General features: G+C 53.6%; 3 protein-coding genes across 3 annotated transcripts; 2 read left to right on the forward strand and 1 right to left on the reverse strand.

The window, feature by feature from the left end:
* Positions 1–713: 713 nt before the first annotated feature.
* Positions 714–2,403, forward strand: PG998_012514 (uncharacterized protein; the record flags this gene model as incomplete). Its single annotated transcript, XM_066879330.1, has 3 exons — positions 714–760; positions 1,022–1,573; positions 1,650–2,403. 3 exons carry the CDS (start codon positions 714–716, stop codon positions 2,401–2,403), a joined length of 1,353 nt encoding a protein of 450 aa, XP_066725714.1.
* Positions 2,404–8,446: 6,043 nt separating this feature from the next.
* Positions 8,447–9,887, forward strand: PG998_012515 (ras family-domain-containing protein; the record flags this gene model as incomplete). The annotated part of the gene is made up of 4 exons (XM_066879331.1): positions 8,447–8,462; positions 8,994–9,077; positions 9,337–9,594; positions 9,655–9,887. 4 exons carry the CDS (start codon positions 8,447–8,449, stop codon positions 9,885–9,887), a joined length of 591 nt encoding a protein of 196 aa, XP_066725715.1.
* A 3,205-nt stretch (positions 9,888–13,092) lies between these two features.
* PG998_012516 (uncharacterized protein) lies at positions 13,093–15,782 on the reverse strand (the record flags this gene model as incomplete). Its single annotated transcript, XM_066879332.1, has 3 exons — positions 13,093–13,435; positions 13,456–14,371; positions 14,420–15,782. The coding sequence occupies 3 exons, from the start codon at positions 15,780–15,782 to the stop codon at positions 13,093–13,095; spliced, it is 2,622 nt and encodes an 873-aa protein (XP_066725716.1).
* Between the last annotated feature and the right edge of the window lie 716 nt (positions 15,783–16,498).

The raw sequence follows: 16,498 nt of genomic DNA on the forward strand, positions 1-16,498 counted from the left end.
GGAAGATCTGTGATACCCACATGGACTTACCTCGTGATGCAGGAATGGGTAAGGTGAGAACGAGGAACACGAGATGGGTAGACAGTTCCGGCCGACAGTGGGGATTGTTCTTCAACATGAAACTTCCTTCCAATTCAAGATACATTCTTCGATCCCCTCCAGAGCCGGTAGCACCGAAAGTTGATATTTGATCGTGCTTGGAAGCCCTATCCGCGAGTACAGCCCATACTCCAGCCATGGGTCTTGCTGACATGCTGACGGGCCCGAATGGCATTGTGACTATCCCCGGGTTACACCGAGAGAACAGTGACGGAGGAGGGCACGTTTGAAGGCAGCGCCGAGAAACCTTGTCTATGTGTTTCTCGTAAAAAGTCTGGTGGAGGGCCTGTCTCCCAAACGAGGCCCCGCGATGCGATATACCATCATGGGACACCGGGCAGAAATGGCAAGTATCGGGTCCACCGAGATCAAGACAAGAGCTGTTTGCCCGATGCGGCTGCCAGGGCTTGGAGCCGGCAAAGAGAAGTCTTATGGGGGACCCGTTGTCCTGGAACATATTGTCCTACACGTCTATAGGTGTGCGAAATGGAAGGGAGAAGTGAAGTGAAGTCGCAGATCTGAGCGAGTACCTCGGCACCTGCATAGATCTGGGGCGGGTTGCAGGTTGTTTTCCCCAATTTTTGAACCCCAGATCGACCTCCCACTCCAACCCCATGCAGTCTTCAGCATCCCCAACTTTGAACCTCGGTTTCCCCCGCATGTAAGTCCATCTGCTGTAGAGGGTAGACCGCTTGGCTGCACACGGTCTGTACGCGGTGTGACGTCTTCTAAGCCTACCATACACATATCATTCTGGAACAACTCTGTATCTCGTAGCCGACTTGATTTGAAGCCATACTTGCACACGACCATCTTCCAATCACAGCAAACAACCATAGCCCACGGCACCACCGCCCACACGCTTACGCCCACGCTCCCGCTCCCGCCCACGCTCACCATGGGCGCCGCAATCCCCCTTCAGCGAGCCGCCGTGGCTCATGGGCCTGCCCACGCCCATCTACCAGGAAACCCACCGCAAGTGGCAGGCCGCCATCCGGGCCTTCATCGAGAAGCACCTGCTGGCGCACGCCGAGGAGTGGGAGCGGGCCGAGACGGTGCCCGCGCACGTCTTCGACGAGTTCGCCGCGGCCGGCATGCTGATCCCCGCGCTGCCGGCGCCCCTCCCCGTGGCCTGGCTGAAGCGGCTGGGCTTCCACGAGCTGCTGGGCGGGCTTCCCGTGGAGGATTTTGACTACCTGCACGCCGTCATCTACGCTGACGAGATGGCCCGCAGTGGCCTCGCGGGCCCTCCCGGTAGTCTGACCACCGGTATGGCCTTTGGCGTCCCGCCCATCATCAAGTTCGGCAGTAAGGAACTCCAGGAGCGCTTCTTGCCGGAGCTGTTGCGCGGCCAGAAGCGGAGCTGCATCGCCATCACCGAGCCTGACGCTGGCAGCGATGTCGCCAATATCACGACGACGGCCGTTAAGAGTAAGGATGGGAAGCATTACATCATCAATGGCACCAAGAAGTGGTATGGTTTTTCTCTAGCCGGCTGGGTTGATGCACACTTGCAAACCATGTCCGAGGCTAACAGCATTCACTTACAGGATCACCAATGGCATTTGGACCGACTACGCCAGCATGGCCGTTCGCACAGGGCCCGAGGGCTCTGGCCCCGCAGGCCTCTCCTTGATGGTGGTGCCATTGAAGGACTACCCCGGCGTCTCGATGCGGCGTCTGAAGGTAGCCGGGCAAATCTCGGCGGGGACGACGTACATTGAGCTGGACGACGTGCGGGTGCCCGTCGAGAATCTAATCGGGACCGAGGGGATGGGGATGCGGTACATCATGACCAACTTCAACCACGAGCGCCTGTCCATCGCCGTGGGGGCGACGCGGACGTCGCGCGTGGCCCTGGCCGCAGCCTTCGAGTACGTGCTCAAGCGCGAGGCCTTCGGGAAGCCGCTCATGGACCAGCCCGTGGTGCGGCACCGGCTCGCCAAAGCGGGCGCCCTGCTCGAGAGCCAGTGGGCCTGGGTCGAGCAGTTCGCGTACCAGATGACGCGCATGCCCAAGGAGGACGCGGACCGCGAGCTCGGCGGCCTCACGGCCATGCTCAAGGCCCAGGCCGGCATCGTGCTCAAGGAGTGCGCCGACACCGCCGTCCTGCTCTTCGGGGGCAACGGCTACACCCGCAGCGGCCAGGGCGCGCTCGCCGAGATGATCTACCGCGAGGTCCCCGGCGCCAGGATCCCCGGCGGCTCCGAGGATGTCATGATGGACCTGGGCGTGCGGCAGCTGGTCAAGATATACAAGGCCAAGACACAAGCTCTGGATTCTGCTGCGTCCTCGAAGCTGTAGCTACTACCAGTATCTGGAGAGAGGATATGCAGATACCAAGTACATAGACAGCATCGAATTGAAGTAATGAAGCCTGCCTTTCTCTTTTCCCTCCTTATTTCCGACCTCGCGGAATAAGTTTCAAAGTCAAGGAGACCCCCCATCGCACCCCTATCGGCCTTGAGGACCAGTGAGATATAACTGGAGCGCGCCAATCGTCGCCCTCACATGGTCCTGTTTCTGTAGGGGTGCAAGTACAAGTGCCCACTGAATGTTTCTCACCGCCCGTAGTACCCAGCCCACCAAGCCATACAACGTCCCGACTATAGCATTTCCATCACCCTAACGGAGTGTTTACCGTACGTTTCTTGTTTGGCTTCGTCTACAAGGAAAAGATTTGGAATGCGTTCTGCTTTCTACCCGGGGATACCGAAAACCCGCATGAGCTCATTTCTGAAAGATCCGCCAAAAAGGGGGGCCATTACATACCAAGATATCCACCGACGAGATTGTTGGGTATCACACCAAGAACGAACCATCGTCTGTGCAATCCGTAGGGCGCCACGGAGATGCCATATGATAAGGCATTTTGTTCCGGCCCCCTTGCTAGCCTTCAGTTGCATTCCAGGTTGCGTTTCGGAGGGGTCGTTGGGTTTCTTTCCTAATAGTTACTGAATGCTTGGGGGCTACCACACTTACCGCATAACCCCCGGCCCGCCTACTGGATCATGTACTGTATGGGACAGTAAACTAATAATCGCTCGTTCTGTCTGGCATATCTGGTATGTACATGCAAACACTTGTGGTCTTTCTCTGTCTCTGCTTATTGCCCCTGCTCAGTACGGGACGATACCTGAAGCCCAGTAACTCAAGCTTGAAAAGGTTGTCTGTACTCATAATAGTATCATCCCATCCAATTATCCATTATGGGCGGACCGGAAAATGAGGCAGAGGGGGAAAAGCCAGTCGTATTTGGTTGGCTTCGGCTGGCAGCCCCCCTCTCTCCCTCCGTAGGCCAAGGGCAAAGACGTATGCACAGCACTAATACGTCGGCCGCAAAAGGCCATACACTGCCGACGTGTTATCCCGTTCTATTATATTGCACGCCCTACGGTTAGTCAGATAGCTTAGGGGTCACGAGGGCCAGAGGGAGGAGCTATGTGCACTGGAGTGCGAGAAGTGATATACTCTTGTCTTTGGGTCAATCCCGCAGTTGAATGATGAAAATCGAACTATAGCCAGTTATCTATCTGGTCGACCACAGACATAACAGTATACGTACCCACTTACACACACAAGAGTATATCAGTCAGTGCGGACTACTGTACTCCATATACGCACCCAATGCCCGATTGCGATCTTTCGGTACATTCCCTCTACTCGTCCGCCTCTCATTGTTCATCTGCATTGTGAAGAACGAATAGTAAAAGCAATGTCGTGGTGGGCGAAGGAGCGAGCAGCAGCAGGACTAGCAACCATTTTGCATGCAGATTCTGAGGCGGCTCTTTCTCCCATCAGTAACCGCATCGTCTCATGAGTGTGTGCGTATGTAAGGGGCGGAAGGCCACGGAACCAGCCCCTCGGACACCAACATGAGATCCGCATTACCAAGTAGCCTTTGGGGCTCTTGATTAAGCAAAGTGGCGCCGGGTACGAAGGAGAGTTCGGAAGTCTTAACATCTTCTCATTTGGGAAACTCTTGCGTCGGCTAAGGCAAGGGCAACGCGGATCGGTTCCGTTGGACATCGCTAAAAATAGCCGTGGGGGATAGCAAACAGCTGTAAGGTTTGCCATGTTAACCGTTTCTTCCCTCGAGGGAACATCACCTACTGATGGAGTATCAAGATGTGCTGGGCCGCGCAATTACGGACCGAGCGTGCCACAATTGTAGAAACAGAGGTACAACCCGACCAGCCAGAGGAAATGATTCTTTTATTTTGGCCCTCAAGTTTATTCTCGTGTGGTTGTTATTTTCACATGAGCAGGATCAATGTGGTGTAGGGGCGTGTGTCTCAGTTCCCCGAATGTTTGTTTGGGCTAGGGTGAATATATAGATACTAATAGCTACCACGTGGCACCAGGGGTGGGTGGTGGTAGAGTTGGCCCGGGACAGATTCGAGATCTCAACTTAGGGTCGCGACACAATGTGGGGGTTGATGGTTGTGGTGGTTTGCACAGTAATAACTCCCAGGCCAGTTGGTAGTTGGTAGGCATTTTCGACGGCAGCGTAATACGACGAGGGAGATAAAACTTACTAAACAAGCCAAGGCGCAACATGCGATACCAAGAGAGGCCCAATGGACACCGCAGAGGGGCGGCCTCTGAGACAGGAACCAAGATGTGCGGCTCCTGGGGGCGGGCTATGGTTGTTTCCGATATGACGCCATCCCAACTTTCTGAGGAGCAGTTCGTAATAGCTGCCAGAGTTGCGTGAAGTGAAACGGCGGACAATGACATCAAGACGGAGAAGGCGGCGATGACGAGCTCATCTACACACGGCACGGCATCCAATGTATACAGGCTTGGGACCGAGAGGCTAGAGACGGGTACCTCAAGAAAAAACATGGCATACATCCTTCCAAGTGGATAGGCTGTGTGCCATGCACATGTCGCTCCACGAAGCTAAAACCTCCGGGGAGCTGGTACGCCGTCCCGGCTCTCTGCCTCCTGCCCTGCCATCCTTATGCAGCTTAAGTCGCTTGACGGGTCCCGAGGCACGAGGAGACAGGGTGGGCTTAGAAGAGAGACCTGTCTGTTACTACTTGTCAGCTTTGGTGTGCCGCCCACTGGGGTGGAGCTCTTGGCAGCTGGAATACATCATGTATGGCTTGTCTTCGCGTGTCGGACCTAGCCAGCCAGTTCGTGTCGTCGTCGTTGTTCCTATCCCTGGGCTTATAAAGGGATGGACTTGTTATGTATATAACAGGCAATCAGTCGGCTGCAAGTGACGCCTGCAGCTGCTATCCGTCAGGTGACGAACACGACGTATACGAGCCTTTCCAGGGGTGGCCGACGCTGTTCTTTGTTCGATGTCTGTTGCTGCGCATTGGTTCCGGGAGCGTCGACCGTATTTGGTGAAGTAAACTACTGTAGAGGGCCAATCCAGACTGGCGGGGCCTAAAAGTCTTCAGTGTGTGTCGATCTACCTTGTTTGTTCTGCCCCTCCAAAAGCCAAAAGCAACCGACTTTGCGTATTCCGAGTTGGATATACATAGGTATACCTTCTGTATACATACATAACTGCATACTCAGCATCCGTATTTATGCCAGTATTCTCTTTGTTTATTTCTGAACCACTTACCACCGCTTTCATGTGTGCATGTATGTGAAGGAGGCACACACGAGGCATGCAGGCAGCGGAAAACGTGATAGAGCCTGTTCTCCATCTGCTTGGTCTTGCGAGCTGTGCAGCTCAATGCATGTGCAAGGTTACGCTGCAGTGCGCAAGGCCGTTTGGCGATTCACAACTCCATCAGCCCTCTTTTCTCCCTCTGTCTGTATTGCATTCTTACCTGACTGGATCACGACGGGAGGGCCGAGTCCTCTCCCCCATGCGAACTTCCGGCGGGGGCCACTTGCCTATTGCAGGAATCACTTTCGGACTCTTTTGAACATGCCTCTGACAGCCATGTGCCATGCAAAGGTAAGGATTGCACTCGATCCTCAGTGCAAAAAGCCATGATTGGGTCCGCCGCTGGCTGAGCGGGCTGGAAGGCTGCAGGGCACGGACGAGTCAGGAATGGCACGAACCGCCGGCGCTGCATGGGCAACCGGTCTGGTGCAAAGAAGGACGCAGGACCTGCAATTCTGACTCGCCCATATCCCAAGTCTGCAGACCTTCTTTGGATACTTGCTCCGTCACCCCTTTTCCGTTTGCCTCTTTTGTGTGTATCCCCAGGTTTGTGCGGGCGCGGCGCGGGCGCGGGTGGACGTGTTGCAGGGTGAGGACAACGCCAAACGAGACACGACGAGCCCAGACCAGACGCTGGAGGTGGCCACAACAAGTTGCGCAAGATGTGTCAATGTAGGGGCAGTGGGAAAAGTATGGCTAGTCTTTGTAGCGGGCGACGGTGGCGGCGGCGCTTGCTCGTCCGCTTGCTTGCTAAATGTATGCTCTAGAGGCCATGTGCCATGTGTGAATAATGCGTAGAGATAGTACGGAGTAGCGCAACCAGTGTGTAGGGTTGCCTGCTTGCTTGTGCAGCAAGTTTGGGGAAGGTAGTAGTGCCTATTCGTGAAGGTAGTTGGTTGTGGTTGGTCCAGTCCGGTTCAAGTCATGGTAGTACAAACAAATCGGAACATTAGTTATGACGGCATGGCAAATCCACCGACCGATAGGATGGATGGGCATGTATAGGAGGGCGCCATGTACTGTATGTACTACACCACATACATGCTGGATGGAGAAAACAAAACGAAACAGGACAGGACAAAACCGGTAGAGTGTCGCCGCAAGAGAAAACAGCTCAGATTTGACCTGTCAAATCCCGTATCGAGGCAGAAAGCAAAGGGACGGTGTGAGGATGGAGGATGGAGGATGGATGATGGATGGACTGATCGGAGTACCTGGCTGTCTTGGGTGCCGTCCCCAGTTCTGTCTGGTTGGGTCTGGTTGGGCTAGGTGCAAGGTGCTAAGAGCTAAGGTCGCTACTGGTGCTTGCTAGGGTCGATTGAAATGTTTCGGTAGGACGGGTTAGTTACTACGGCACAGTAAAATGCGCAGGTACCTTTCTCTCTTACTGCGACGAGCGGACTTGTACATCTCCCCCTGCACCCCCTGGGCGAGAGAGCCACTGCCGAAAAGACTAATAATAATAATAAGGGAATGGGAACGAAAGATCAGATTCGGTCTTGATAGGCCAAGAAGGGGAACAAAGGCCGTCTCGGTCAATTCGAGTCAAGACAGGTCATGACGGTCATTGACTATGTACAGAGGCTAAGTACATTGATGGGAAGGAGACAGATTGACCAAATCAATGGCCACCGGGGGGGGGAGGGGGCTGTTAGCGACTCCTCACCCCCCCAAGGCCCAAAGCCCAAAAGCCTACCTAGCAGCAGCAATAGCAAGCAGCCTGTTTGTGTTGTGTTGCAACTGGTCTCTGGTCCTTCGCCCTCGCCCTCCTCGCCCTGTGATATAATACCGGCCCCCGACTACCGATTCCTCTTTTCCCACCCACTTCAATTTTCTCTTGAGATTCCGTTCCTGGCTATACTTGGTTGATTATTCGCTCTCAACTTGAATCTGGGAGTGATTGGGTTGACCGACCGACTGATTGATTGATTGATTGATTGACTGACTGACTGACTGACTGACTGACACGGACTTATTCCGCGGTTCAATTCTTTGTAGATTATATTTCGTCCCCATCCTTATATCTCACATCCCTCGTTTATAAATTCCCTACATATAACCAGATCCCTCTATCTGAATCAATCACTCGCCCAGGCCAATTCCTGTATCATTCGGCAGATCGTTCACGTAACCGCAGCTCACCACTTCAGGCCGCAAGACCCTGCTGACTTGTCTCCGTACCAACCGCCTTAAAAACGGCGCCGTCCGTCGGTCGATCAAGGAATCTGAGCCACGCAGTACCAGGCTCTGTTTGGCCTCTTTTTTCGGGGTCCGGGTCCATTGTTCGATCTGAACTATTATATATACCCTTCAGCACCTGCAACCCAACAATTCTCGGCTAGCCGAACGCGTCCGGGGCTTTCCAGACCGCAATCTTGGCGACAACGAACTTCCTTTCCCTATACCCAGCCTTTTCATTGTAGAAGGCCTGCACCGCTCCACGCATTCTTGCCATTTAAGACCTGGCCAGCCAGCCCATATTCTGCGCGCACGCACACGCATACGTGCACTCACTCTCGACATCGTCCCCCGTCTCCGACTTGGTCGGTTGCTACGAAAGCGGCCGATATTGGCGGGTAGGCCGATAGGGAGGGGGTTCTCTTCTCGGTTGAACGACAAACCCTTGGAGAGGATTGGACTGGATTGGAGATCCGTTCTATGAGCTCGCAGTCCATTTGTTGATCAAGTCGAGTTGAGCCGAGTCGAGTCACCATGGCGCCTCGACCAAGTCGCTACCAACCGGCGTTTGTCTCCCCCAAGCATAGGCGGCTTTTTGCGAGGTTACCCAACAGCTGACATCTTCCCTATTTTCTGCTATTAGCCGCGAGTTCCACGTTGTCGTACTCGGAGCAGGCAAGTCTTTTTTTGTCCCCCCTTCTTTGCTTTTACTCTGGGCCAGCCAGCCAGCCCTGTCTCTGTTTTTCCTCCTCCCCCCGTTTTATGTCACAATCTAACATGGGATTCGTCTAATTTAGGTGGTGTGGGCAAAAGCTGTCTTACTGGTAAGCCATTCTTCTGACTCTTTTCAGCCAATTGCGTCCGAGTCGCAAGTCTTGAGGACTACCCCACCATCACGTGTGTGGAGGGTTTTCTGGCATTCATCCATTCATTCACGTGCGACGAGACGGGATGGAAGCGATGGCGGGAATGGGCAATGAATGGGATGAAATCGCGATGCAATGCAATGCAATGCAATGTCAATGCGACGCGATGAGCCAAGAAACCCGATGGATTATCTGACTATTTCCCCTTTGAATAGCTCAGTTCGTGCACAACGAATGGATCGAGAGTTACGACCCAACTATCGAGGACTCGTATCGCACACAAGTCAACGTCGATGTAAGTAGCGGAAGGCCTGGCCTGGCCTGGCCTGGCTCTGCGTTTCCCACTCGAATCATGCGGACAAGACTAACAATTCCTCCCAACAGAGCCGGCCGGTGGTACTGGAGATGTAAGAAATACATTATCGAATTGATTCATTGGCCCCACCATACTGACTCGAGACAAAAGCCTGGACACTGCGGGGACGGAGCAGTTTGGTTCGTACTCCTTGTCCAGCATAATCTTCACTTGCGGAGGAACGTCCTGCTGACTGGTCACAGTTGCCATGAGAGATCTGTACATGAAGACCGGCCAGGGGTTCCTGCTTGTCTTCAGCATAACTTCGGCGTCTTCCCTCGCCGAGCTAGCTGGTCTACGTGACGAGATCATACGCATCAAAGACGACGAAAAGGTTCCCATTGTCATCTGCGGCAACAAGGCCGACCTTGAGGACCAACGGTCGGTGCCTCGCACCAAGGGCTTCTCCATCTCACAGCGCTGGGGTGTTCCCTACTACGAATCCAGTGCGAGAACCAAAAGTGAGTCTAGCGACCCCTTGTCGGAGGATAAGCCTGTATGTACATGCTGACCAGGGGTAGCCAACGTGGACGAGGTGTTCGTTGACCTCTGCCGCCAGATGCTGCGGAGAGACGATGCTAGTGAGACATATCCCGAGGATAGTGACAGATTTGACCCCTATTCCTACAAGTACTACAAGGACAAAGGAAACAGCGAAAGACGCGTGATAAGGATCCGCATCGTCCGCGTTGTGTCGTTCTGTGATATTGCCAGACGACAGCTTATAGGCAGCCAAGTCACTGCTGCTGGTTAGACTCTGACCCGAGTCGAATGCATAATATCAACTGGGTACGAGTAACCAGTCTCGGGTCAAGCTACTGATACGAGACACGAGACAACTACAGGACATTTATATCTGCAAAGAAGCATGGGCGACCCGGTGCTAGCAATCATACCCATTGCATTTCCGCACAGTTACATCGCAAAACGGCTTCATTGAATATGCATGCCTTTCATTCGGAAATCTTCGCGCCCTCTCCCAGATATAGAGAGACAGACAGACTCCTGGACTTCTCACGACTACATGGAACTCACCGGGAATCTTTTGTTTGCTACAATTATGTGGCTAGGATTTTTTTGGAAGGCACTTTGGGCTTGAATTCTCCAGCGCATGCAAGCCATGCGCTCTCAAATGGGAGTTAATGGGGCATGGGGTTTCGGTGCTTATCTTTTTCTGTAAGATGGTTACTGCGCAGGCAGAAGAAAAAATTCCTGTACCTGTTTGGAGGCGCGAGTAAAGTCTTCTCTACACAGCATGCTAGTCACCCCCTATTCCGAATACATATACCCCAATTGTTCGCAAGTCGACAAACTCATACACAGCACGATTTGCCCATTATCATTACCATTATCAGCATCATCATCACCAGCAGCAGCACAAAGCTATTCTCCAAGCCGCATACGGAGAACAGGGGCATCTAGCTGCACCTACATTGAGAAAGACTACCGGCGTGCTATTTGGTTTACCGCCCATCAGCAGATGTATATTGCACATGAGAAATAATGAGGCGCCTAGACTGCTTACCGTCTTCACCATCGACACCGCCCGATTGTTCATAGAACGACATCATGGATTGCGACAAACGGCCAACGCCGCGGATTGTTCCTTCCACGCAGAATGCCAAGAAGATGGTGAACTACCTTGTCTCATGCAGAGCGATAGATCAGCTGCGGGAATAAGCACACAGGAATCGGCCGATGCACTTGCACTCGCACACTGGGTGTATAGATACTACTGCTATAATCTCTCGAAACATGTCACGCACGTGGTGGCCAACTCAAAGTAGAGTCAAGGTCAACGTCGCGGGCACCCGTCCACCCCCACGGCCGGGTTTCTCCCATCCCGGCATGTTATTCGCTCACCGGCTCAAAGCATTCTCCTATCCACTAGTGATAATGATGTTGCTGCTGCATCGGCTAAGGGATCGGTCAAGCTAGGTACTTATCTGCTTTGGTGTTAGTTACACAACTCACTACCACCCGTCGGAAAATCCTGCGGGTTCTCTCTGATAGAGTTGTACGGTTATCCCATTGCTGTCTCCTTGATTGGATCTTTTCGCTCTACAGGGGGACTTGTTGCCTATACGAACCTCCTGTGCGGGGTCATGGGCCCTTCGGTGATTGGTCAACAAGAGAACGACCTGGTCTAAGCCAAGCACGAAGATGCTGGAGGAAACTAGAGTTGAATGCCGAGTCGAGGTGTTCGGTGCCCTCTCCTACTTGGCCGCCTACATGCATCTTCAAAAGACTAAGAGCAGTTGATAAGGGTGGCCGTGGGCGTGAGAACAGAAGGACCGCGAATTTCCACCCCACGTGCAAATGGAGTGTTTGTCGGAAGCTGCCTATCTATCGATGTATGTGCGTGCGTGGGTGTGAGTGTGTTCTCTGTTATCCGTTCGCTATCAGATCATCTCGCTTGTGACAAGTCCGTTCATGTACCCGGTCCCGCGGGCGCGACGGAAGGCGGGCTAGGCGGGTTCCCGGAGCGGAACGGACTCGTCACATCAGGACCAGGGAGTGGGGGAGCTTGTCATTCATGCCGTCGTCGTATGTGACAAAGCTGCGCCGGCTGTCAGATTAAACAATAGTCAAAACGGATGCAACTCTGGCTTATTACGCGCAAGTGTTTTTCTATCCTTGCTGAACTACCCTTGCTGCCAGGTGATTCAAAGTTTCGCGTATACGCGTAACTTCTCCACGTCTCTTGCAATTCGGCAGACTAGCGAGAGGCGTGGTCGGCGAAAGACCATACCAGAGAGAATCCGAAGTTAGACAGTTGCTAGTGCGGTAACAAAGATTTCCTCGGAGCGAGCAAGGAAGGGACCAGGGACCCGAGGAAGACGGGAAGCATTGAGCACCATTCGTTGGCACGTACAAGCTCCTGTCATCGCAGCAGCTCGGGAAACGCGCTTAGTCATGATTCGCATGTGGCCTCCCTCGTCTTCCTTATTGGATCAACATGGAAGTTTAATTCCAGAAACGGAAAGAAAGTCCATTGCTGGGCATTTGTCTTATCCAAGGGGGGGAGGATGATAGTAGCAGCAGCAATGAAAACCAACCCCCCATCCCCCGACGCCATGCTGCTCGTGGGTGTGGGGGTTACTTGGTTTGGTGGCGGAGGACGCTGGGAAGACTGAAGGTGCCGTGGGGGGTTGAATCCTCCCACTGTTTAGATAAGTTAAGCAGCCTCGTGGATAAGACAAATGCATCGCAACTATATTGATTCATTCTGACTACCCAGCAGGCTTCGTAAACAGGTAATTTACAGCCATAGGCCAACGTAAGCATGTCACGAGTAAAATGGATGCACGGAGACAAGGGAGTTGCAGCCCCCTAGCGAGCAAAGAAGGCATCGTGATGTGAGTTTTATTAAACATTGTCTTGAGATTCGATGGTGATATCTACAAGCTCCTCCTTCTTCTCATACCCCCTACTCTTTTCCCTCACAGAACCTGACTACTCGGGGTTCAGTAGTCTTCTCTCCTACGCCATGCTGGAAGAAAAAGAAATAAACACAACGGCTCGCCCGCTCGCTATTCAGCATTCCCCCAAAATTCATAATGCAAAAATGCTCTCTCGCGTGGCTTGCCAACGGGGGGTATGACGTTATGCTAGGTCATGATGGTGGATATGATAAATAAATAAAGACGTACGTCTTGTGTACATGAGGAAAAGGAAGGCAAGGGCTTGGCCGGCAACCCGAGTGGAGCGAGTCCTCTCCGGGCCGCGCCACTGCCGTTGCCGTCAAAAGATATCGCTGGGATGAAAAGGGAAGAAATAGAAGGGAAAGATGGTACTTTGCCCATGGGTGGTCGTTAATGTACATGTGGCACATGATGCCATGATGAAGCGTTACATGGCTTCGTGGAGTAGGGGTGGATTTGAAGAATGATCATCTGGCGTAGAGATGTAATGCTGATGGACATGCCGGTAGTGGGTGAGAGCGCGTTCACCGATTTTCAAGAGTCGAGTTTGACCGTGAGGTGGACCAAGTCGATGGTGTTCTTTCCTCCTATGTTCAGGTTCTCAGCCTTGGTTGGTGTTGCCCCTGGGCTTGAGCCACTGGGAGACGCATCCGAGAAGAACTTCTGCAGTGCCATCTGCGCCATTACAGCGTTGTTCAGATTTTGGCTCTGAATCACAAACAGAACAGCCACACGGGCAAAGTCAAGGACTTGCTCAGTAACAACGAATCGGGGAACTGTTGAGGTCGTTGCGGGGGCGCCGATGTAGTAGTGGCAGTCGATGTTGTTTGCGGAGGTGCCGTAGTCAACGGAGCACTCGGAGGTGCGGAATCCGGGACTGTGAGCGTCGTGGCGAACACCGTCGAAGCATCGGTTGGTAAGCTGGTCGGATTGGTAATTGTAGTTATGCTGGGCTTGGCCGGGTTGTTCAACGTGACAGTCACGTCGACGCCAGGAGAAACCGAGATGACAATGGGAAACCCGGACGCGGCAGCCGCGCCGATTCGCTGTAATGAGGGATCCACGCCAGCATCGGTGACCTGATCTAAAGCACCTTTGACTCGAGTGGCAGAGCCACCGAAAGTAACCAATGCGTTCTCGGCGTTGCAAGAGAGACTCGCAGAGTTGAACTTGGCCAGAATCGCTGTGGCCGATAAAGGGATGGAGAAATTGGCATTTGCTCCTTGTATAAGGCGTGGGATTGCTTGTCCAAGTGTAACGTTTCGAAGGGCAGGGTCGTCGGGGCTCAACATCGTCGTGACACAACCATCCGAACCTGGCACGGTACAGGTGGACCCGGTGAAGCCATTGGAGCAGATGCATGCGCAGACTCCTTGGTTGATGACGTTGGTGCCGCCATTTTCGCAAGTCAGTTGGTTCATGCACGTCTCCATCGCCGGCTGAGCACCTCGAGTGTTTTGCTTCCGAATGACGAAAAACTCCAGTGGCACAATAATGGCGGCTGCTATTATGATGACCAGAATGAAGAGAAGGAGGATAAATCCCCACATCGGCAAGCCGCAACAGCGTCGACCCGGCTTTTCCTGTCCTGGTGTCACAGGAGATTCCGCATCTCTCGCTCTATAGGCATCTTTAGGGACTGCTGCTGCCGCCGCTGCTGCTTGAGGTTGACCGCGGAATGACACCCGGCCCAATGGCAACGGCCAGGATGTCCCGCTAAATCGGGTCGGTTGCTGCTGGCTCTTCGCTTGGGCTGGAGGCGGGAATGCTGCTAGCATATCCGAGAGACCGGATTGATGCTTCTCGTTGTCATCTAGTGGAATGTTAGCTTATGTCGCAAACGGGCAGTAATACAACATACACATTGAGTATTCCCTCTCCATATCCCTAGCATTGTTGTAATCCCTAGGATATATATCCGGCGGAAAGTCGAGCGCGTTGAATTGACTTGCTGGTCTCCGGCCCTTCTCGATCATTGACGCCAAACGCGTGGCTCTTCGGATGAGATCAGGTAAACTCGTTAAGCTTCCCCTAGCCTCAGCATCTCGTACCGCGTTCATGTCAAGGCGAGGAGGCCGCCTTATTGCAGAAAATCTATCGGGTCTCGGCGACACAGGAAGATTCCGGAGTCCTGACGCATCTGCACCACTGGTAGCCTCCAACATGGATTGGGTTGTAGCCCCAGTTCCTGCTGTCGCCGCCGTCGTTGATGGGGCTCCCGAAGGAGCACCTGAGCTCGAGGATGCTTCGACATATCCAGTGCCTTCTTCGAATGGATCTTGAGCCTGAAAGGGTTTCGGTTTTGGTCGTGACGGGAGCGGTAATACTATTGGCATTGCATCCCTACTTTCGGCGCTCCTGGTTGTAACCAACGAGGGCTTTCCTTTTCTTCCTATACTCGCGCTTCGTACTAGGCCACGCTCATCCGCATCATCGTCGCTGTAAACCGATTCCTCCGCTATCGCATCGTCGAAGTAGGCTCCATCGGGGCTAAGGCCAGGTGAAATGGTCCCAAAACTTTCCGGTATCGCAGCGCTCGACGCGTAAGATGTGTGTGACCGCGCTCTGGGACTTTCTTCTGGGATAGGCGACACATACGACGCTGTAGAGTAAAAGGACGAGGCACCGCGTCTCGAGGATGGCGGTGGCCCCAGATTGACACTCCGTCGCGGCGCAGGAGGCGGAGGCGGCGGTGGTATATTTAGCCCGTTCGGCGCACTTGGCGCACTCGTGGGTAACGGGAAATCTGGTATCGAACCGACTGAAGACAAAGTTGACGGCCGCGAAGAGCCTCCCGTTGCCGGCGTCTCTGGCACGGAGAGCTCCGACACCCGCTGGTTCTGTGGCGTGTACTGGAAAACAGGCGTGTGCTCCTGGATCCGGGAAGCATCGAGAATCGAGGGTACGCGACTTGGCCTGGGTGGACGTTGCGGTGCCTGTGGTGACCTGCCCGGAGGAGGTCTATATCGGTCTGACCCTTCAGAGCTTGTGGGAGACGGAATGGGCCCAGCGAGCGGCCATTGCGGCGCCACGGGCTGTGGCCTCGATATCGTCAATCCACCAATCCCATTTCCAGGTGGTTGTGGCGCCCGACGCGGTAACGGTAAGGACGAATTCGGAAAATCTGGGGGTAGTCCTGCTTCAGCCCTTTCACGAGCCCTCCTCACCGAACCTGCAATCCCAGATGGTCCGTCCATCTCGTCCGCATATTGCGCTCGACTCATTTATTCCAAAAAAAACCCACCCGGCAACCCGTTGTGGCGTTTCCTCCTCGGTTATCCCAAAACCTCAAGCAACTGTTGGCCTCGTTGATCAACAGCATACGAAAATATCCAGGACCGATACACAAAGCGGAATCCAAGGTAAAGCGCCGTATATACACAGCTGATGAGGTCGAATAGTTTTGAGAAACGAAAACGCTGTTCCGGCTGTACAATGTTGTGGTACGAGGTACTCGGAGGGCTGGTGTCCAGACTGGCGACGGTGAAAGGAGTGAAGGCGATTCTTACGAATGCTGTGTGCGTGGGCGAAAGGAACACGATAGTTCGTTCTCATGTAAAGCCGGCCTGAAACAATGCGGCAATTGTATAATGAAAAGATAGAGCGTCAGGAGAGTATAATTACTGCATATCCTGAGCAAAAAGGCAAAAGACTATAGTACAAAAAATTAGTCCTCAATTGATCGAAGCGAAGTAGAGCAAATGAGTGAATGAAGCAGGCCCGGCTGCATGTGGCGGTATTTTGGAACAAGAGTATCGACGGAGAGGCAGACGACACCAAGGACGGGCAGAGAGAGACCAGACGGGAGGCCAGAGTCCAGAGTCCAGAGGTGGCGGACGGACGGTGGTCACGCATCCCCTGTCTAGTCATGGTGCCATTTTTGGGGCTACCAAGGGGAGAATGATGGGCCGGTATGAGAATGGTAGGCTAGGTGTGGTAC

Source organism: Apiospora kogelbergensis, assembly GCF_038363985.1.
Source record: "Apiospora kogelbergensis strain CBS 113332 chromosome Unknown utg000008l_segment0_segment0, whole genome shotgun sequence".
Classification (NCBI taxonomy): Eukaryota; Fungi; Ascomycota; class Sordariomycetes; order Amphisphaeriales; family Apiosporaceae; genus Apiospora; species Apiospora kogelbergensis.